Here is a 23,627-nt window from a genome sequence, read left to right as displayed (position 1 = left end):
TGGAGAAACAGAACAAAATTACAAAAATTGTCTATTTTGAGTGTTTTTCACAGAAAACAAAACGCCAAAATACATGTAAAGAGCTCTCTATGGTGAAATAAAACGACATTACAGGAAACAAATCTTATGAGTGTTAGACAACATAACGCTAAAAATCATAGAAAGGACTCGATATGGAAAAAAACAAAAAATCATTACCAAAACTGTTCCTTTTCAGTGTTTTGAGGTACCTATGAAAAAGCTTAAAACATGGAAAATCCCCTTGATCGTGACACAGAGTAACATTACCAAAATTAAATATGAAATGATTGTTTTTGAGCTTCTTACATTGCCAAAATGCATGTATAGTATACTATATAGGTAACCAAAAGGACCTAACGAGAAACGCGTATTTGGAGTGTTTTCGAGCTTGTTAGGTAACAAAACGCGAAAACGCGTTTAAATAGAACTCTATATAGACAAACAGAACAACATTGTCAAAAACTTGTATTTTGAGTGTTTTTTACATTGTTAGGTACCAAAACGGTAAAATGCAAGCTAATCACCCTATATAGGAAAACAATGTGAAATTACCAGAAGCGTGTCTTTTTAGTTTTTTTTTTTTTTGTGCGTTTTAGGCACCAAAACGCTAAAATGCATGGAGAACACCCTATTTTCAATAAAAAAAAAAAAGCTTGGTTTACCAAAAAAGGTTTCGTCTGAGTGTTTGAGTGTCTGACGTACCATATCGCTAAAATTCATGCAAAACACCCGTTATGGAGAAACTCAATAATATTACCAAAAATGTATGTTATGAGTGTTTTTTTTTTTTTAGCTTATTAGGTACAGAAACGGCAAAATGCACGAAATATAACCTATATGGTGAAACATAACAAGATTATGAATGTTATTGAAGTCCTTATTTGAAAAAAAAAACGCTCAATAGCACTCTATATGAAGAAAAAGAATAACACCATCAAAAACGTATTATGAATGTTATTCATATCATTATGTACGAAAACGCTTAAATTCATGCAAAATATCCTCGATTTAACAACGGAAAGACATTACGAGAAAAGTGTGTTATGAATGGTTTTCAGCTTCTTAATGTCCAAAACTCAAAAACTCTTTAGGAACATTATATATGGGGAAACAGATCAACATTACGAAAAACGTGTATTTTGAGTCTTTTTTTGTATTGTTAGGTACCAAACATCCAAAATGTATTCAGTTCACCGTATATAGGGGAAAAAAATTACATTTCCACATACATGTTTTTGGAGTGTTTATGAGGATTTTGTACACCAAAATGCTAAAAAGCATAACCCTATAATTATACAAATACCAAAGAACATTACGAAAAACGTGTCTTTTGAGTGTTTTGAGCTTTTTACGTACCAAAATTCTAAAACACAAGCAAAACACCCTTAATAGAGAAAGAATAACATTTCCAAAAACTAGTATTTTTAGTGTTTTGAGCATGTTACGGATAAAAACGATGCAATTCATTAAAAATTCCCTATACCGGGTAATGAAAGAACATTACTTGAAATGGATATTATAAATGTTCCTTATGTACCAAAACGCTAAAACCCATGAAAAAACACTCTATATGGAAAAAAAAAAATATATATATATATATATATATATATATATATATATATATATATATATATATATATATATATATATATATATATATATATATATATATATATATATATATATGTAGGAAGGATACTGGCCAAGGGCAACAAGAAAATAATAAAAAAAATGCCCACTGAAATGCCAGTCCCATAAAGGGGTCAAGGCACTGGTCAAAAATTGGTGGATAAGTGTCTTGAAACCTCCCTCTTGAAGGAAGTCAAGTCATAGGAAGGTGGAAATACAGAAGCAGGCAGGGAGTTCCAGAGTTTACCAGAGAAAAGGATGAATGATTGAGAATACTGGTTAACTCTTGCGTTAGAGAAGTGGACAGAATAGGGGTGAGAGAAAGAAGAAACTCTTGTGCAGCGAGGCTGCGGAAGGAGGGGAGGCATGCAGTTAGCAAGATCAAAAGAGTAGTTAGCATGAAAATTGCGGTAGAAGACAGCTAGATATGCAACATTTCGGCGGTGGGAGAGAGCCTAAAGACAGTCAGTTAGAGGAGAGGAGTTCATGAGACGAAAAGCTTTTCATTCCACCCTGTCTAGAAGAGCAGTATGAGTGGAACCCCCCCCCCAGACATGTGAAGCATACTCCATACATGGACGGATAAGGCTTTTGTACAGAGTTAGCAGCTGAAGGGGTGAGAAAAACTGGCGGAGACGTCTCAGAACACCTAACTTCATAGAAGCTATTTTAGCTAGAGATGAGATGTGAAGTTTCCAGTTCAGATTATAAGTAAAGGACAGACCGAGGATGTTCAGTGTAGAAGAGGGGGACAGCTGAGTGTCATTGAAGAAGAGGGGATAGTTGTCTGGAAGGTTGTGTCGAGTTGATAGATGGAGGAATTGAGTTTTTGAGGCATTGAACAATACCAAGTTTGTTCTGCCCCAATCAGAAATGTTAGAAAGATCAGAAGTCAGGCGTTCTGTGGCTTCTCTGCGTGATATGTTAACCTCCTGAAGGGTTGGACGTCTATGAAAAGACGTGGAAAAGTGAAGGGTGGTATCATCAGCGTAGGAGTGGATAGGACAAGAAGTTTGGTTTAGAAGATCATTAATGAATAATAAGAAGAGAGTGGGTGACAGGACAGAACCCTGAGGAACACCACTGTTAATAGATTTAGGAGAAGAACAGTGACCGTCTACCACAGCAGCAATAGAACGGTCAGAAAGGAAACTTGAGATGAGTTACAGAGAGAAGGATTAAAATCGTAAGAGGGTAGTTTGGAAATCAAAGCTTTGTGCCAGACTCTATCGAAGGCTTTTGATATGTCCAAGGCAACAGCAAAAGTTTCACCAAAATCTCTAAAAGATGATGACCAAGACTCAGTAAGGAAAGCCAGAAGATCACCAGTAGAGCGGCCTTGACGGAACCCATACTGGCAATCAGATAGAAGGTTGTGAAGTGATGGATGATTAAGAATCTTCCTGTTGAGGATAGATTCAAGAACTTTAGATAAGCAGGAAATTAAAGCAATAGGACGGTAGTTTGAGGGATTAGAGCGATCACCCTTTTTAGGAACAGGTTGAATGTAGGCAAACTTCCAGCAAGAAGGAAAGGTACATGTTGGCAGACAGAGCTGAAAGAGTTTGACTAGGCAAGGTGCAAGCACGGAGGCACAGTTTCGGAGAACAATAGGAGGGACCCCATCAGGTCCATAAGTGTTCCGAGGGTTTGGCCAGCGAGGGCATGGAAAACATCATTGCGAAGAATTTTATTACGTGGCATGAAGTAGTCAGAGGGTGGAGGAGAGGGAGGAACAAGCCCAGAATCGTCCAAGGTAGAGTTTTTAGCAAAGGTTTGAGCAAAGAGTTCAGCTTTAGAAATAGATGTGATAGCAGTGGTGCCATCTGGTTGAAGTAGAGGAGGGAAAGAAGAAGAAGCAAAGTTATTGGAGATATTTTTGGCTAGATGACAGAAATCACGAGGGGAGTTATATCTTGAAAGGTTTTGACATTTTCTGTTAATGAAGGAGTTTTTGGTTAGTTGGAGAACAGACTTGGCATGGTTCCGGGCAAAAATATAAAGTGCATGAGATTCTGTTGATGGAAGGCTTAAGTACCTTTTGTGGGCCACCTCTCTATCATGTATAGCACGAGAACAAGCTGAACCAAGGTTTAGAAGGTTTAGGACGAGAAAAAGAGTGAGGAATGTACGCCTCCATGCCAGACACTATCACCTCTGTTATGCGCTCAGCACACAAAAACGGGTCTCTGACACGGAAGCAGTAGTCATTCCAAGGAAAATCAGCGAAATACCTCCTCAGGTCCCCCCAACTAGCAGAGGCAAAACGCCAGAGGCACCTTCGCTTAGGGGGATCCTGAGGAGGGATTGGAGTGATAGGACAAGATAAAGATATGAGATTGTGATCGGAGGAGCCCAACGGAGAAGAAAGGGTGACAGCATAAGCAGAAGGATTAGAGGTCAGGAAAAGGTCAAGAATGTTGGTCGTATCTCCAAGACGGTCAGGAATACGAGTAGGGTGTTGCACCAATTGCTCTAGGTCATGGAGGATAGCAAAGTTGTAGGCTAGTTCACCAGGATGGTCAGTGAAGGGAGAGGAAAGCCAAAGCTGGTGGTGAACATTGAAATTTCCAAGAATGGAGATCTCTGCAAAAGGGAAGAGGGTCAGAATGTGGTCCACTTTGGAAGTTAAGTAGTCAAAGAATTTCTTATAGTCAGAGGAGTTAGGAGAGAGATATACAGCACAGATAAATTTAGTATGAGAATGACTCTGTAGTCGTAGCCAGATGGTGGAAAACTCGGAAGATTCAAGAGCGTGGGCACGAGAGCAGGTTAAGTCATAAACATAAACGCAGCATCCAGCTTTGGATCGAAAATGAGGATAGAGAAAGTAGGAGGGAACAGAAAAGGGGCTACTGTCAGTTGCCTCAGACACCTGAGTTTCAGTGAGGAAAAGAAGATGAGGTTTAGAAGAGGAGAGGTGGTGTTCTACAGATTGAAAATTAGATCTTAGACCGCGAATGTTGCAGAAGATAATGAAGAAAAAGTTGAGGGGGTTGTCAAGACACTTAGGGTCGTCGACAGAAAGGCAGTCCGACCTGGGGACATTTATGGTCCCCTCCCCAGATGGGGACTCCGAGGCTGGTGAAGGAGTCGCCATGATTTTAAAATTTTTGAGTGAAGGATGTGTGTTTTATTAGGTGCTTGTAGTTTTGTGTGGAGGAAGAGAGTTGTCTTTAGAGGGCAGGCTGTGACTGCCCCCTTGTGTTGTGAGACACAAAGGGAAACGTTCAGTGAGATCACAGCTGGGTTTAATGATAAGTTCACAGCACATAATCGAAAACGTTAATTTTAAGAGTTTTTAACATTCTTAGATATCAAAATGCACCCTCTATGCACCATTTATGGAGAATTGAAACTTATTTTTCAGAAATATATCTTTTGAGTGTCTTCTGGTTCGTGGAAAGTTCGAAAGCTCTAAAAGGCTTGGAAAACACCCTATATGGGGGAAAAAATAATATCACCAAAAACGTATCTTTTGAGTTTTTAGCCATTTACGGACAGAAACGCATGCAAAACTTTAATAAAAACGTGTATTTTCAGTGTTTATGAGCGAGTTACGTACAAGACCCCCAAAATAACATTATGAGAGACGTGTATTTTGAGTATTTCATAGCTTCTTAGGCACCTAAACGCTATAACGTATAAATAGTATTAAGTGGAGAAACAGAACATTTAAAGAATATCGGTTTTGAGTGATTTTCACATCGTTAGATAAGAAAACGCCAAAATGCATTCATTGCACCCTCTATGGTTAAATGAAACAATATTAAAGGAAACGTATCTTATAATTATTTTTATGCCTGTTAGACAACAAAAAGCGAAAAAGTATGGAAAGCACGTTATTCTGGAAAACAAAATTTCATAAAACACGTTGCTTTTCAGTGTTTTTGAGGTACTTTCCTACTAAATCGCTAAAAATGATCCTATATCCTATATGGGAAAAGGAAAGAACATTACGAGTTTTTTTGAGCTTCTTAGGTTCCAAAACGCGAGAATGCGTTGAATAACACTCTATTTGGAAAATTAGAACAGCATTATGAAAAATCGTGTATCTTGAATGTTTATATATATATATATATATATATATATATATATATATATATATATATATATATATATATATATATATATATATATATATATATATATATATATATATATATATATATATATATACTTTCCTACTAAATCGCTAAAAATGATCCTATATCCTATATGGGAAAAGGAAAGAACATTCCGAGTTTTTTTGAGCTTCTTAGGTTCCAAAACGCGAGAATGCGTTGAATAACACTCTATTTGGAAAATTAGAACAGCATTATGAAAAATCGTGTATCTTGAATGTTTATATATATATATATATATATATATATATATATATATATATATATATATATATATATATATATATATATATATATATATATATATATATATATATATATATATATATATATATATATATATATATATATATATATATATATATATATATATATATATATATATATATATATATATATATATATATATATATATATATATATATATATATATATATATATATATATATATATATATATATATATATATGAGAAACATAATCATATTACCAAAAATGTGTATTATATGTAATTTTGAGCTTGTTAGGTAGAGAAACGGCAAAATGCAAGCAATGCACTCTTATGGTGAAACATAACAATATTACCATACAAAAGTATTATAGCAAAAACGCTCAATAGTAATATGTAGAACAATATTACTAAAAACGTGTGTTATGAGTGTTGTTCATATTGTTATGTACGAAAACACGTAAATTCATGGAAAATATTCTATATTGAATAATGAAAAGACATTGCGAGAAAAGTGTATTATGAGTGTTTTTCCAGCTTCTTAGTGTCGAAAACGCAAAAAGTCTTCAATAGCATTACATATGGAGAAACAAAAGGTTACCAAAAACTTTTTTTTTTTTTTTTTTGCATTGGTAGGTACCACACATCAAAAAATGCATGCAATTCACCGTTTATGGGTAAAAGAAATGACATTTCCAGATACATGTTTTTTGAAGTGTTTATAAGCATGTTCAGCACCAAAACGCTAAAATGCATGGAAATCACCATATATGGGAATACCAAATAGTATTACAAAAAACGTATATTGAGTGTTTCAGCTTCTTACTTACCAAAACTCTAAAACGCATGGAAAATTTTTATAGAGAAAGAAAAATATTATGAAAAAAACAAGGATTTTGAGTATTTTTGAGTTTGTTACGTATAAAAACGACAAAATGCATGGAAATTACCTCATAAGGGGTACCGAAAGAATATCATGAGAAATGAGTATTATGAGTGCTTCTCATCGTCCTACATACCAAACCTCTTAGAATAGAATAATATATGGAAAAGAGAACAACATTTTGAAAAACTTGTAATATTTTTCACATTCTTATATTCCAGAATGCCAAAATGCATGCTAGGCACCCTCTATTGTGATTTAAAACTCCATTTCCAGGAATTTGTCTTGTTAGTGTCATTTGATGAGTGTTAGCCACGATAACACTAAAACGCATAAAAACCCCTTATATGGGAAAAAAAAAACAATATTACCAAAAACTCGTCTTGTCAGTTTTTTTTTTTTTTCAGCTATTTACATGTCAAAACGCAAAACAGCATGCAAAAATAATATAGAGAAACACAATATCTTAAAAGGAAAAAAAAACTTGTATTTTCAATGTTTTTGTGCTTGTTATGTACAAAACCACAAATATTTATTGAAAGTACGCAACAACGGCAAATAAAAGAACATTACGAGAGACGTGTATTTTGAGTATTTTTGAGCTTCATAAGTACCTAACGCTAAAATGCATGAATAGCACTCTATATAGAGAAACAGATTACAAAAATTTTGATGTTTGTATGTTTTCACAGTTAGACACCAAAACACCAAAATGCATAAAAATGAACCTCTTCTGTGAAATTAAACGACTTTTAGTAACATTTGTATGTACGAAAACGCGAAAATTCATGCAAAGTATCTTATATGTAATAACGAAAAGGCATTACAAAGAAATTGTATCATGAGTGCTTTTGAGCTTCTTAGGTTCCAAAACGCAAAACCACTTCAATGTGGAGTAACAGAACATTACCAAAAAAAGTGTATTTTGAGCGTTTTTTGCTTTATCATGTATCAAACTTGTCAAAATACACGTAAAGCTTCCTATATGGGAAAATTAAACATTTCCAGAAACAGCTCTTTAGAATGTTTACCAGCATGTTATGCAGCAAAACGCTAAAATGCATGGAAATCACACTGTATGGGATTACCAAATAACATTACAAAAAATGTATTCTTTGAGTGTTTTTATATTCTTACGTACCAAAAAGCTAACGTTATTTTGAGTGTTTTTAGGCTTCTTAATTAACAAAACCCTAAAACGTATACAAAATCCCCCTTTTATTGGAACACAGAGTAACATTATCAAAAACAATATTTGTGTTGTCACTATGTTACGTACATAAACTACAAAATGCATGCAAAATGCATCGGGAAACTAAAGAACATTACGAGAGACGTGTATATTTAGTGTTTTTTTATCTTCTTAGGTACCAAAACGCGAGAATGAAACACTCGATATTGAGAAACAGAATAACAATACAAAAAATGAAACGAGAAAAATGGGAAAACGAATGAACATTGGAAAAAAAAAAAAAGGTGTTTTAGGAGTGTTTCTTAGGTTCCAAAAAGCTAAAAATCGTTGAATAGCACTCCATTTGGAAAAACAACAATATTACCCAAAAAACATGTATTTTCAGTGTTTTTTACACTTAATTACCAAAACGCCAAAATCCATGGAATATGCACTATATGGGAAAAGGAAAATACATTAATAGAAACGTATTTCTTTAGCATTTTTCTGCATATTAGACAACAAAATTCTAAAAAGCTTTAAAAAAGCCAAAATTTGAATTTTTTTTTATTTACATATGTACGAAAATGTTAAAACGCACGCGAAACACACAATATTGAAACGAAAAAAAATATTACCAAAAACAAACATTTTCAGTGTTTTTTGTGCTTGTTACGTACATAAACGCCAAAATGCATGCAAAAGAACCTCTATGGGGAGAAAAAAAAGTCATTACAAGAAACGTGTTTTAAGAATAATTTTGAGCTTATCATGTACCAAAACACTAAAACGCATGAACAACACTACCAAAAAACATGCATTTTTTTTAGTGTATTTCACAGTTAGGTACCAAAAAATGAAAATGTATATGTACCTTATATGGGGAAAGGAAACGATATTGCAAGAAATGTGTTTGTTATGTGATTATGGACATGTTAGGCACCAAAACGCTAGAAAGCATAGAAAGTGCCCTATATGGAAAACAATACATCATTATCAATTACTTCTCTTTTCGGTGTTTTTAAGCTACTCGTACTTACGTAGCAAAAACTCCTTTATGGAGAAACAGTAAAACTTTACCAAAAATGTGAATTTTCTGAGTTTTGAGGTTACGTACAAAAATGCATGGAAAGTACTCTATATGGGGAAAAAGAAAAAAAAAACACTAAAAGAAACGTGTATTATGAGAGTTATTAAGCTTCTTAGGTACCAAAGCGTTAAAAGGCATAAATAGCTCTCTGTATGGCGAAACAAAACTTCTTTACCAAAGACGTGTATTTTTTAGTTTATTTTTTCTCACGTTGTTAGGTACCAAACACTAAAATGCATGTAGAGCCACCAATATGGGGGAAACGAAACGACATTAACAGAAATGTCTTTTGAGAGTTTTTCAGCGTCTTAGGCACCATAAATGTTAAAAAGCATAGACATCATATTGTATAGAAGAATAAAACATTAACAAAAATGAGTTTTTGGAATGTTTTTGAACCACTTATGTACCAAAACGCTAAAACGCATGCAAAACTCCTTTTATAGAGAAAAAAAAAGAAAAACTAAAACAAAATTCAAAACAAGTATTCTGAATGTTTTTTTTCACTTTGTTAGGTACCAAAACGCCGAAAATCATAAAAAAATAAATAAATAAAAAAATAAAAATAAATAAAAAGCTTTTATTGTGAAAGAAAACGATATTCCCAGAAACATTACTTTTGAGTGTCTATGACCGCGTTAGAAACCAAAATACTAAAAAGCTTAGAAAACGCCTTATAAGCAAAACCAAAACAACTTAACAAAAACGTCTCTTTTTAGTGCTTTGAGCTACTTACCAAAACGCCAAAACACATGTAAAACACCCTTCATGAAAAAAGAGCATATTTCTATTAAAAACGTGTATTTGAAGTGTTTTTCAGATTGTTAAGTAGAAAAATGCCAAAAATGCGTGGAAAGTATTCTATATAGGGAAAGAAGATATTACGAGTATTTGAGCTTCTCAGGTACCAAAACGCTAAAATGCATGGATATCATTTTGTATTGAGAAACAAAAACACTAGAAAAGAGGTACATTTTTAATGTATTTCACATTGTTAGGTACTAAATTGCCAAAAAGCATAGAAAACATCCTATATGGAGAAAGAAAAGGAGATTTCCAGAAACGTGTCTTTCGAGTGTTTGAGAGCGTGCTAGGAAACGAAACGCTAAAAATGATGGAAAGCCCCCTATAGGGGGAAAACAAAAGATCCTTAACAAAAAATTTTCTTTCCAGTGTTTTGAGCTACTTACGTAAGAAAATGCCAAAACATATGTATCTCTGTATGGATAACAAGCTAAATATCAAATACACGTAATTTGAATGTTTTTGAGGATGTTACAAAAATGCCAAAATGCTTCAAACTACTTCAAATGTGGATACAAACAAAAAAAAAATACGAGAAACATCTATTATGAGTGTTTTTGAACTTATTAGTTACCAAAAAAATAAAATGTATTAATACCACTGTATATGGAAAAACAAAAAAAAACAAAAAAAACGTGTATTTTACGTGTATTTTACATTGTTAGTGTCGTGTGAGTGTTTTTTGAGCTACTTGCGTACTAAAATGCTAAAACGCATACAAAACACCTTTTAAATAGAAACAGAATAACATTATAAAGAAAAAGATGTTTTGAGTTTTTTAGAGTTTGTTAGGTAGACTAATGCCAAAAGGCATGCAAAAATAGCACTCATTATGGAGAAACTGTAGAACTTTTAAGTGTATTTCACTTTGTACTACCAAAACGCCAAACTGAAGGCAAAACGCTGTATATGGGGAAAAGAAACAAGATTTCCAGAAACGTGTCTTTTTAGTATTTATGAGCGCGCTAGGTACTAAAACGCTAAAAAGCATGAAAAGAACACCATATGGGGAAAAAAATAACATTACCAAAAGCTTCTACTTTCGGTGTTTTTGAGCTACTTCCGTGCCAAAACGCTAAAATGCCTGCAAAACACACTTATGGGAAAATATCATAACTTTACCAAAAACGTGTAGTTTGAGTGTTTTCGGCTTCTTAGAAAATTCCTTACATGGGGGAACGAAAGAACATTACGTGAAAGGTTTGTTATAGGTGCTTTTGAGCTTCTTAGGTACCTACCGAAACGTTAACTCGCATGAATTTCACCCGCTGCAAGACGTGTAAGTTTTTTTTTTTTTTTTCCTATATTGTTCAGATATACCTATTTACTTTTGGTGTCTTATGAAAATCAATTGTTTTCTCTCTCTCAGCACAACTTTATATATGGAGAAACAGAACAACATTACCAAATACGTGTATTCTTAATTTTTTTTACATCGTTAGGTACCAAAACGCCAAAATGCACACACTCCTCTAAATAGGAAAACAAAATATCAAAAAAAGAATAAATAAATAAGTAAAATTTTTTAAATGTATTTGTGCGTGTTAGAACGCTAAAAAAAAAAAAAAAACATGAAAAGCAATATTGTATAGAAAAACAGAACAACAATACCAAGAAAGTGTCTTTTGAGTTTTTTTGAGCTACCTACGTACTAAATCGCAAAAATTTATGAAAAACACCCTTTATGGAGAAGCAGAGTAATATTACCAATAAACAAGTATTTTGAGTGTTTTTGAGCTTGTTATGTACAAAAACGCCAAAATGCATGATAAATAACCTATATGGGGAAACGAAAGGATATTACGATAAATGTGTAGTATTAGTGTTTTTGAGTTTCTTAAGTACCAAAACAATAAAATGCATGAACAACTCTTTATATGGAAAAACCATATCATAACCAAAAATATTTATTTTGAGTGTATTTCATATTGTTAAGTAAGAACAATTTATCGAAACGACATTTCAATAAACGTGTATATTGAGTGTTTATGAAAGTGTTAGGCATCAAAACGCTGAAAAGAATTTGAAGTAACCTATATGGAAAAACCAAACAGCATTATCAAAAACGTCTTTTTTCAGTGTTTTACGCAATTTACATATCAAATCGCTAAAACGCAGTCAAAACTCCCTTTATAAAAGAAACAGTACATCTTTATAAAAAAACGTGAATTTTCAGATTTTTGACCTTGTTACAGAGAAAAATACTATAATACATGGAAAGTATTCGGAAACGAAAAGTCATTAAAAAAAACATATAGTATGAGTGTTTTTGAGATTCTTAGGTACCAAAACGATAATAAACACAATAATAAGAAACTATATGGAGAAACAATACATTACTAAAAAACAAATAATTCGATTAAAAAATTTTTTTTTTAGATTGTTACTTACAAAAACGCCAAAATGCATCCAAAGAACCTTATATGGAGACATGAAAAGACATTACTAGAAACGTGTACCTATTATGAATGTTGTTGAGGTATGAAAAAGCTAAAAACGCATTAATAAAACTTTTTTTATAGAGAAAAAGAACATTACCAAAAAGCGTGTATTTTGAATGTATTTAACCTTGTAAGGTGCCATAACGCAAAATTGGATGGAAAAATCCCTATACGGAAAAAAAAGGAAATATATATACATTAATAAATAAATAAATAAATAAATATATATATATATATATATATATATATATATATATATATATATATATATATATATATATATATATATATATATATATATATATATATATATATATATATATATATATATATATATATATATATATATATATATATATATATATATATATATATATATATATATATATATATATATATATATATATATATATATATATATATATATATATATATATATATATATATATATATATATATATATATATATATATATATATATATATATATATATATATATATATATATATATATATATATATATATATATATATATATATATATATATATATATATATATAATGCACGTAAACACGTAAAACACGTAAAAAACACTTTGTATAGAGAAACAGAACAACATTACCAAAAATATGAGTTTTTTAGTGTTTTCGCCTTATATTCAAAACACAAAAAATCCATGCAAAGCATGTGATTTGAAAAAAAAAAAAAAAACAGAACAACGTTTCTAAAAAAATTGAGTATTGTTTGAGCTCGTTAGATACTAAAACTCCTAAATGCATGCAAACCACTCTATATGGGAAAACAAAGGGATTTTTTTGAGACACGTGTGTAATAAATATTTTTGAGCTGCTTAGCTAACGAAACGGAAAATTGCGTGAATAGCAGTCTATATGGAGAAACATAAGAACATTACCCAAAACGTGTATTTTCAGTATTTTCACATTGTTACGTACAAAAACGCAAAAATGTAGGAAAATCACTCCATAGTGGGAGTGGTTTTATTGTTTGAGCGTTTTAGGCACCAAAAGTCTAAAATGCATAGAAAGCACCCTATATTGGAATACAATACAACATTAACAAAAAAAGGTTCTTTTGTGTTTTTTTTAGCATCTTACATACCAAAACCATAGAACGCATACAAAACACCCATTGTAGAGAAACAAAATAACATAAAATAAAGTGTACTATGAGCGTTTTTGAGCTTGTTAGGAACAAAAGCAGCAAAATGCAGGCAAAGTACCCTATATAATGGAATAAAACCATATTACCAAAAGTCTATATTATTGTTACGAGAGGGCAAGATCATGAAGATACCCAGACTGAGTCCCAGCTGAAGTGGAGGATGACGTCACACTACGTCACCTCGCCGGCCGCCTACCCTGGGGCTCGGGAGTATCACGTGACGTGTAGCAGCCCTGGGATTGGTGGCGGAACAGTTTGGGAGACAGAGTGGCGGGAGAACACTGGTGAGGGAAGAAAGCCCGCGCGTCGCCGACACTGCCTCCTGTACTTGTATGTGCCTTTGTGAGCTGGAGCGAGGCGTCAAGAAGCCTTCCGAGGGTCGACAAGAGGCCCGGGGTGCCGAGCTACAGCATAGGACTACTGTGTAGTGTGAGCAACGGAGAATAGAGGGCCAGAAGCCACAAGTGTGTTTTACTACTCGCCTTCTGAGGGGAGCCAGGAAAGAAAACGCAGCGCCGCAGGGTAAGTTCACCGTCACGTATGCAGGAAGCACCGGACCCTAAAAGTGTAAGTGTGACTGCCCACAGGGTGGTGAAGTTACAGTGGTGTCAGGATCGTGGGATGAGTTAAGTGCTAACTGTGTGCGTCGCGGTGTGTTACCGAGTGTGCGTGTGTATTGGACAGGGGAGGCGAGCAGCGGTGGTACGGGTAACGTACTTGTGGATCGCAGCGGGCGGGCGGACGGTGCAGTGTGTTTTGCCATGGTAAGCTGCGTGTTGTGTTAAGTTACGGTGCCTTACAGTAATTAAGTCAGCATGGCGGCGAAAGAAATCACACTAGCGGATGTTATGAGTGCCCTGAAGGCGCAGGGAGAGGTACAGCATGCTGAGATGAGTGCCCTGAAGGCGCAGGGAGAGGTACAGCATGCTGAGTTGCAAGCGGTGACGAGCAGTGTAGACCGTGTATTTAAGGAGGTTATGGGGCTCGTGAAGGAGGAGTGTTCACGGGTTAAAGACGAGGTGTTAAGTGAAGTGTTCACCAAGGATCAGGTGAAGGGAGAGGTGGAAAAAGCGGCCAGTGAACTGAGGAGATATGTGGATGAGGTTGTGGCGGCACAGGCGCCTCCTGTACTCTCTCAGCATAAAGGCACGCTGTTCCGGTCAAGTGGGCGTGCTAGTGAGACTGAGGGGGGGAGTGACGAAGGGGAGGAGGATAATAGTTGTCACGGAAGCCTAAACAGCCTTTCTCCATTGGCCAAGGTGATACCGTCTCCCCTACGCTCTCCTGTAAACGTCTTATCACCTCCACCATCCCCGCTAGCCTCAGTAAAGTCGTACCCCTCTGCTGCCAGCTCCACGTCACGGAGGCTGAAGGACGGGACGAGGCGCCGGCCACAGGAGTTCGATGGAACAGTGTCTTGGGAAGCGTATAAGACACAGTTCGAGCTCTTGGCCAGTGCCCGCCAGTGGAGTCGCCCTGAGATGGCCATGCAGCTGGTGTGGGCACTCAAAGGACCGGCATTAGAAGTCTTGAACCAGCTGCCAGCTGCCCAGCGGTGCTCGTATAGTAAAGTGACGGCGACACTGGAGAGGAGGTACGGGTACCAGCACCAAACCGAGGTGTTCAGGACAAGGTTCCGGGCCAGGTTACGAGGCCCGGGGGAGACCCTGACACGCCTGGCGCAGGATTTGGAGGTGCTGGTGCGGCGTGCGTACCCGGAGGCCAGTGAGGAGATGATCACCATTCTCCTGCGGGATCAGTTCATTGATGCCATCGATAACCAACAACTGAGGATATACGTCCAGCAGGCACACCCCAAGGACCTTCAGGAGGCCCTGGCGAGGGGCCTGGAGATGGAGTCATTTCTCCGGACGACGCGGGAGCGACCCAGCGGGAATTATGTCCCGCAGAGAGTGAAGGCAAAGAAAGGGGCCGTGCGGAAGGCCTACTCTAGCCCTTCACCGCCCCTAGGTGAGTTCAGGGGTAAGTGCTACTCTTGCGGGCAGCAGGGGCACACCAAGAGGTACTGCCCGCAGGGATCGAGTAGCAGAAAGGCTGTCAACGGCAGAGCGGGGCAGTACCAGTACAAACCCTGTTGTTGGAACTGCGGTCAGGGGCACAAGATGGCAGAGTGTGCCCTCGTCTCTCCCAGGGATAGCAAGGAGGCTGGGGGAAACGGAAAGAGGCTGGTGGAAGGGGTCGAGCGCCAGCCAGAGAGCCAGAGACCCCAGTCCGCCTAAGTTGCCGCGCCGAGGGTGCCCGGACAGTGCAGGTGGGCGGGCAAGTGGATGGCAAATCTTGCTGCCTCACTGTGGACTCGGGCGCGGAACGTACCTTCGTGCAGGACGGGGTGGTGGCAACTGGACAGCCCCCGGTGGCCCAGCAACAACTGTGTGGTATTACAGGGCACTGCACACAGCTGAGGGGACCAGTGCATGCCAGGATTGCGGTTGGCAGCACGGAGGAGCATCTTCCCGTCTTTGTAGCGGACGTCGGGGAGAACTTGCTCGGCCTAGACTACCTGAAGCAGAGCAGGGCGGTGCTGGACTTCGGGGAAATGACTATGTCGGTCAGAGGTAGTGTGGTGCCGCTACAGGAGGGCGGTGTTGACGCAGAGGAGTGTGAAGCTTCAATTGAAACTCACCGAGCCCATACTGCGTCCCTACCCGAAGCCAGCCACCGCTGCCGTCTCAGTAAGGAACAGAAGGAGGAAAGTCAAGGGTCGGAAGAGTGTGAAGGTGTACAGACGACTATGGACCCGGAAGGTCATTGCGAGGACATGCAAGGGAGTAGCACTGGGGTTCCACCTCATCTGCAGGATCTATTGCAGAGGAGTTCGGCATGCCTGTCTGGGGAACAGGTGGACGAGGTGAAGGAAGTGCTGACTCTGTATGCAGATGTCTTCTCGCAGGGAGATAATGACCTGGGCCGGACCAGTCTGGTTAAACACCGCATTCACACAGGGGATAGTCGGCCGGTTAAGTTGCCGCCCCGCCGGATTGCGCCTGCTCGTCGGCTGGAAGTGGAAAAAGCCGTGGAGGAGTTGCGCGCGCAAGGGATAATCGAAAAGTCGGCTAGTCCCTGGAGTGCTGCTGTTGTCCTCGTTAAGAAGAAGGATGGGTCTACCAGGTGTTGTGTGGACTATCGGGGCCTTAACGCGGTGACGACAAAGGACTCTTACCCTCTACCGAGGGTGGATGACACGCTTGACGCGCTTAAGGGGGCCCAGTGGTTCTCCACCTTAGACTTGAAATCAGGTTACCATCAAGTTGAGGTTGCGGAGGAGGACAGAGAGAAAACGGCCTTCTCGTATGGGCAGGGACTGTATCAGTTTAAAGTGATGAGTTTTGGTCTGGTGAATGCCCCGGCCACCTTTGAGCGTCTAATGGAGCGTGTGTTGGATGGGTTGCTGTGGAAAAGCGCCCTGGTGTACTTGGACGATGTGCTAGTGTACGGGAATTCGTTCAAGGGGGCTCTGGAGAGGCTTAAGACAGTGTTGGACAGGTTCAGGGGGGCAAATGTGAAACTCAGTCCAAAGAAGTGTAGCCTGTTCCAGAGGGAAGTGCCGTTTCTGGGTCACATAGTGAGTAGTGAGGGAGTGAAAACAGACCCTGGTAAGGTAGAGTCAGTTAAGGAGTGGCCAGTGCCGCGCAGTGTGACGGAAGTGCGCGGGTTCCTTGGGTTGTGTACGTACTACCGGAGGTTTGTGAAGGGTTTTGCGCAAATTGCGGTGCCACTCCATCACTTGACTCGTAAAGGGGCATGCTTTCACTGGAGCGAGGACTGTCAACGTGCCTTTGAAACTCTGAAAGAGGCTCTCGCTAACGCCCCTGTGTTACCGTACCCGGATCCAATGAAACCATACGTGTTGGATTGTAATGCGAGTGCTGAGGGAGTAGGAGCCGTCTTGTCCCAGGAGAAAGACGGACAAGAGTGGGTCGTCTCCTACTTCAGCAGGAAGTTCTCAGCCCCTGAAAGGAACTATTGCGTCACTCGTAAGGAGTTGTTGGCAGTGATCCTGGCCATTGATCACTTCCATCCTTACTTGTACGGGGCCAGATTCAAGATTAGGACAGACCATGCTGCTCTGAGGTGGCTGAAAACCCTCAGAAACCCGGAGGGGCAGCTGGCCAGGTGGATTGGCAAGCTGGAGCAGCATGACTACAACATCGAATACCGGCCTGGAAAAATGCATAGCAATGCTGACAGTTTGAGTCGCCGTCCTTGCGACAGTGACTGCAGGCATTGTAGACGCCATGAGACTGAGCCTGTGTGCGTGAAGGCTGCCGGTCTTGTCAGTGACACTGAGTGGGGAGAGGACCTCAAACAGGCCCAGCGACAGGACGCTGATATCGGGCCCATAGTGACACTGCGGGAAGAAGGCGAAGAAAAACCGCCATGGGAAAGCGTGGCCCCGCTAAGCCCTGCCGCCAAGGCGTTGTGGCAGCAATGGGCAGTGTTGCGAGTGAGTGATGGTGTGCTGCAACGGCGGTGGGAGTCATGTGACGGCGGTGTGGCCTTCTGGCAAACAATTGTCCCTGTGAATATGAGGGAGGCCTTAGTGCGCGAGGCTCACGGTGGAAATGCAAGTGGTCACTTCGGTGTGAGGAAAACGCTAGGGCGGTTAAAGCAGCGGGTTTATTGGGTAGGCATGCGGAAGGACGTTAGTGAATGGTGCACCTATGGAGAGGGTGGCAGTGGACATCCTGGGTCCGTTCCCTCAGACACTGAGAGGTAACCGCTTTGTGTGTGTGACCATGGACTTCACTAAATGGCCGGAAGCGTATCCGCTGCCAAACCATGAGGCTGCCACCGTGGCAGGTGTGTTAGTGGACGAGTTCTTCGCCCGGTTTGGCGTGCCACACGAGCTGCACTCTGACCAGGGCAGGGAGTTTGAGTCAGCAGTATTCCGGGAGTGCTGCCAGTTGCTGGGCGTCAAGAAAACTCGTACTACACCCCTGCGGCCGCAGTCGGATGGCATGGTGGAACGCTACAACCGCACGTTGGGGCAGGAGTTGGCCAAATATTGCCAGGAAGGGCAGGAGGACTGGGACTTAAAAATCCCCCTGCTTCTCTTGGCCTACCGGTCCGCCGTGCATGAGGTGACCGGTTATACGCCAGCCCGGCTGATGTGTGGGCGGGAGCTCCGGCTACCAGTGGACCTCGTGACTGGCAGGCCGCCGGATGAAGACCTGCCCACTACCATCACCCAGTACGCTACAGCCCTACAGGACCGTCTCCGGGAGGTGCACCATCAGGTGAGGGGTAACCTGAAGGTGTCCGGTGAGGCGATGAAGGACCGGTACGACCGCCGGGCAACGGCACCACCCTTTAGCGAGGGGGATCAGGTGTGGCTGCACAACCCTCGGCGTAAGAAAGGATTGTCCCCTAAGCTCCAGAGCCCCTGGGAGGGGCCATACGTGGTGGAGAAGGTCATCTCGGACGTCACCTTCAGGATACGCCAAGGGCCAAGGAAGCGGGCACTGGTGGTGCACGCTGACAGGCTCTGGGGTTACCATGGCCCTGGAAGCTTCTCCTGGGGAGAGCGAGCTGCTCTCCTGACCAGTGACGAAGAGGAGGACAAGGACAAGGGCCTTGGGGACGACGAGCCCCTGGTGATGGAGGATGACGGAGACCTGGACCTGAGAGAGCCTGAGCCGCTGGTGATGGAGGAAGGTGGAGCGGATGAGTTGTGTCCCTTGGAGGGGGCACTGGCGGATGTCGACGCTGGACCTGTAGTAGGGAGACCCAGACGGGAGCGGCATCCACCCAAATGGAGTGAGGATTATGTTCTTTGTTGATTTTTGATATACCTAAAGTTGAAGTATTATTTTCTTGTTTTTGGGGGTGTATCTGTAACCTAAAGGGAATAGAGAGAGTTGGGGAGCGAGGGCGCTCAGTCTCTTTACAGGAGGGGGTAGTGTCACGAGAGGGCAAGATCATGAAGATACCCAGACTGAGTCCCAGCTGAAGTGGAGGATGACGTCACACTATGTCACCTCGCCGGCCGCCTACCCTGGGGCTCGGGAGTATCACGTGACGTGTAGCAGCCCTGGGATTGGTGGCGGAACAGTTTGGGAGACAGAGTGGCGGGAGAACACTGGTGAGGGAAGAAAGCCCGCGCGTCGCCGACACTGCCTCCTGTACTTGTATGTGCCTTTGTGAGCTGGAGCGAGGCGTCAAGAAGCCTTCCGAGGGTCGACAAGAGGCCCGGGGTGCCGAGCTACAGCATAGGACTACTGTGTAGTGTGAGCAACGGAGAATAGAGGGCCAGAAGCCACAAGTGTGTTTTACTACTCGCCTTCTGAGGGGAGCCAGGGGAGAACACGGAGCGCCGCAGGGTAAGTTCACCGTCACGTATGCAGGAAGCACCGGACCCTAAAAGTGTAAGTGTGACTGCCCACAGGGTGGTGAAGTTACATTATTATTATTAATCTCCTTAGTTAACAAAACGCTAAAACGCGTGAATAGCGCTCTAACAATGTATCAGTACCAAAAACATTTGTTTTGAGTGCTATTCACATTGCTACATAGGAAAATGCCAAAATGCATGCAAATTATGGAATAACGAAAAGATATTACAAAAAACGTTTATTGTAAGTGTTTTTCAGCTTTGTGGTAACAAAACGCAAAACACGTTTTAATAGCACTCTGTATAGAGAAACGTGTATATTCTGTATATTTGTTGTTTTTTTTTTCACACCTTTACTAGCCATAACGCCAATCAGCATGCAAAGCATGATAGTCATGAAAATGGAAAAAAAATCATGGGAAGCATTCTATATGGGAAAAGAAAAGATTACCAAAAACGTGTCTTTTTGAGTGTTCTTTAGCTACTTGCATACCAAAAACTCAAAAACGCCTGCAAAACAGTCTTTATACGGAAAGGGAATGACACTGCCAAAAAACAAGTATTTTGAGGATTTATGATCTTTTTCCTAAAAAAAAAACGCCAAAATACATAAAACATGCACAATATGAAGAAAAGTCGTAACGAGAAACTTGTATTATGAGTGTTCTTGAGGTTCTTAGATGCCAAAACGCATTAACGCATGAATAACACACCACATGGAGAACCAGAACAACATTACGAAAAAAGTGTGTTTTCAGTAGTTTTCACATTGTTAGATACCAAAGCGCAAAATGCTTGTAAAGCTTTTTATATGAGCAAACAAAACGACATTACTAGAAACATTTTTCTTCATTCTTTTTGAGAGCGTGAGGCACAAAAAAGAAAAAAAAATAAATTTAGCTTGTATAGGAAAACAAAACATTACAAAAAAAAACATTTTTAGTGTTTTACAACTTCTTACGTACCAAAACGATAAAACGCATGCAAAACACACTTTATGCAAAAAAAAAAAAAAAAACAGTGCCCAAAACGAGAATTTTGAGTGTTTTGAGTTTTATTACGTAGAAAAATACCAATATGCATGCAACGAAATGACATGACGAGAAACGTGAATTATATGTATTTTTATTTTTTTTTTCGTATGAAAACGAAAAATGATTAGTACTTTATATTGAAAAACCGAACAATATTACAAAAACGTGTATTTTGAGTGTATTTCACATTCTGACGTACCAAACGGAAAAATGCTTGCAAAGCACACTATATTCAGAAAAGAAAGGAAATTTCCAGAAACATGTATTTTCAGTGCTTAAGAGCATGCTATGCACCAAAACGTTAAAAAAGCATGGAAATCGACCTATATGGGAATACAAAAAACATTAAGAAAAACGTTTCTTTGAGTGTTTTTGAACAGCATACAAACCAAAACAATAAAACGATTGCAAAATAGCCTTAATGGAAAAAATCAAATAACATTATAAAAAAAAAAGTTTGAGTGTATTTCACTTTGTTACGTACAAAAACGCAAAAATGTATGGAAAATATCTTATATGGGGGAAAGAAAAGAACATTATGAGGAACGTGCATTATGGGAGATTTTTTAGCTTAGGTACCAAACAGAACATTACCAAAAACGTGAATTTTGAATGTATTTCACTTTGTTAGGTACCAAAACGCCAAAATGCATGAAAAGCACCCTATAATGGGAAAAGGAAAATAGATTTTCAGAGAAAGTGTATTTTGAGTGCTTAAGAACGTGCTTGGCACCAAAATAATAAAAAGCATGAAAAACACTCTGTGTGAAAACTCTATGGGAAAACAAAACATTATCAAAAACGTCTCTTTGCAGTATTTTGAGTTAGTTACGTAACAAAACGTTAAAACGCAAGCATAACACTCTATACGGAAAAGAGAAAAATAGAAAGTATTTTGAGAGTGTCTGAGCATGTTAAGTAAAAAAAAAAAAAAAACACTAAAATGCATGGAAAGTACCCTATATTAGAAAACGGAAATATATTACGTGAAACATGTAATATGGGTGTTCTTAGTTTTCTTAGTTACAAAAAGATTTAAACGCATGAATAGCATTCTAAATGGAGAGACAGAAAAAAAAAAAAACATTACCAAAAACGTGTGTTTTGAATATATTTCACATTGTTAGTTACAATAACGCCAAAATACATTTAAAGCACCCTATATTGTGAAAATAAATATTTCTAGTAACATGTCTTTTGAGTGTTTATGAGCGTGTTAGGGACCAAAACGCTAAAAAGCATGCAAAACACCCTATATGGGAAAAGAAAAAAAGGGTCTTTTAAGTGTTTTTAAGCAACTTACCTACCAAAACACTAAAACGCATGTAAAACACCCTTCTTGGAGAAACACAATAGCATTACAAGATAAAAAAAAGCATTATGAGTGTCCTTAAGTATATATATATATATATATATATATATATATATATATATATATATATATATATATATATATATATATATATATATATATATATATATATATATATATATATATATATATATATATATATATATATATATATATATATATATATATATATATATATATATATATATATATATATATATATATATATATATATATATATATATATATATACGTAAAAAAAAAAAAACGATAAAATGCATGTAAAGTATCCTACATGGAAAACGAAATATAACAAGGAACATGCATTACACGTGTTTTTCAATATCTTAGGTAACAAAACGCTAAAACACGTGAAACAGAACAATCTTGCAAAAAATGTCTGTTTCAAGTGTTTTTTAGAATAGTTATGTACCAAAACCCCAAAATGAATGTAAAACACTATATGGGGAAATGAAAGGAGATGACGAGAAATGTGTATTGTGAGTGTTTTTTGGGCTTCTTAAGTACCAAAAGTTTAAGATGCGTCAATACCACTTTATAAGGAGGAACAAAACATTGCCAAAAACGTTTTTTTTTTTTTTTTTCATTCTTACGTATCAAAGCAACGAAATGCATGAAAAGCTCTCTATATGGGGTAACAAAACGATATTTCTTGAAACATGTCTTCTTACTGTTTTTGAGGCTGTTAGGTACCAAAACATTAAAATGCACGGAAAGCAATATTGAACTACAAAAACACTTAACGAAAAGCGTGTCTTTTGAGTGTTTTTCACTTTCTTTCATAGCAAAACACTAAAATGTTCTTTCTGCAGAAACAGATTAACATTACCAATAGTATGCATTTCGAGTGTTTTTGAGCTTGGGTAGAGAAACAGGAAAATGTATGCAAAGTACCTTAATTGGTGAAAAAAAAAAAAAACAATATTAACGGAAACGTGGATTATATGAGTTTTTGACATTCTCAGGTAACAAAATGCTAAAATGCGTGAATGGCACTCCATATGTAGAAACTGATCAACATTACCAAAAACGTATTTTGAGTATTTTTTACAATGATAGGTACCAAAACGCCTAAATCCATACAACGCATATCACATGAGGAAACGAAAGGACATAAACAGAAAGGTGTCTTTTCAGTTTTTTTAGTGTTTTAGGCACCAAAACGCCAAAATTCATACAATGTACCCGTATTGGGATATAAAACAGCAATACGAAAAATATGTCTTGAGTGTTTCGTGTTTTTTTTTTTTTTTTAAGGTTCTTATGCATTACGTTATGCATTACGCTTAAAAAAAA

General features: G+C 38.5%; 2 protein-coding genes across 2 annotated transcripts; both read left to right on the top strand.

Moving 5' to 3' along the window:
• The first annotated feature begins 13,685 nt into the window (after positions 1-13,685).
• Positions 13,686-15,814, top strand: LOC135091615 (uncharacterized). The gene is made up of 2 exons (XM_063989379.1): positions 13,686-14,448; positions 14,491-15,814. The coding sequence occupies exons 1-2, from the start codon at positions 14,389-14,391 to the stop codon at positions 15,811-15,813; spliced, it is 1,383 nt and encodes a 460-aa protein (XP_063845449.1). The 5' UTR covers positions 13,686-14,388; the 3' UTR covers position 15,814.
• A 2,516-nt stretch (positions 15,815-18,330) lies between these two features.
• On the top strand, positions 18,331-19,374 carry LOC135091899 (protein NYNRIN-like). Its single transcript, XM_063989961.1, has one exon. The coding sequence runs from the start codon at positions 18,331-18,333 to the stop codon at positions 19,372-19,374; it is 1,044 nt and encodes a 347-aa protein (XP_063846031.1).
• Positions 19,375-23,627: the final 4,253 nt, after the last annotated feature.

This window comes from Scylla paramamosain, chromosome 38 (assembly GCF_035594125.1).
Source record: "Scylla paramamosain isolate STU-SP2022 chromosome 38, ASM3559412v1, whole genome shotgun sequence".
Classification (NCBI taxonomy): Eukaryota; Metazoa; Arthropoda; class Malacostraca; order Decapoda; family Portunidae; genus Scylla; species Scylla paramamosain.
The sequence above is the reverse complement of the archived record's forward strand: the minus strand, read 5'-3'. Positions and strand labels throughout refer to the sequence as shown.

What these genes read in the sequence shown, in the direction of transcription:
- LOC135091899 (XM_063989961.1), top strand. Translation starts at nt 18,331, where the DNA reads ATGGACTTCACTAAATGGCCGGAAGCGTATCCGCTGCCAAACCATGAG.
- LOC135091615 (XM_063989379.1), top strand. Translation starts at nt 14,389, where the DNA reads ATGGCGGCGAAAGAAATCACACTAGCGGATGTTATGAGTGCCCTGAAG. An exon ending in CCCTGAAGGCGCAGGGAGAG is followed by an intron (nt 14,449 to 14,490) that starts GTACAGCATGCT and finishes GCGCAGGGAGAG; the next exon opens with GTACAGCATGCTGAGTTGCA.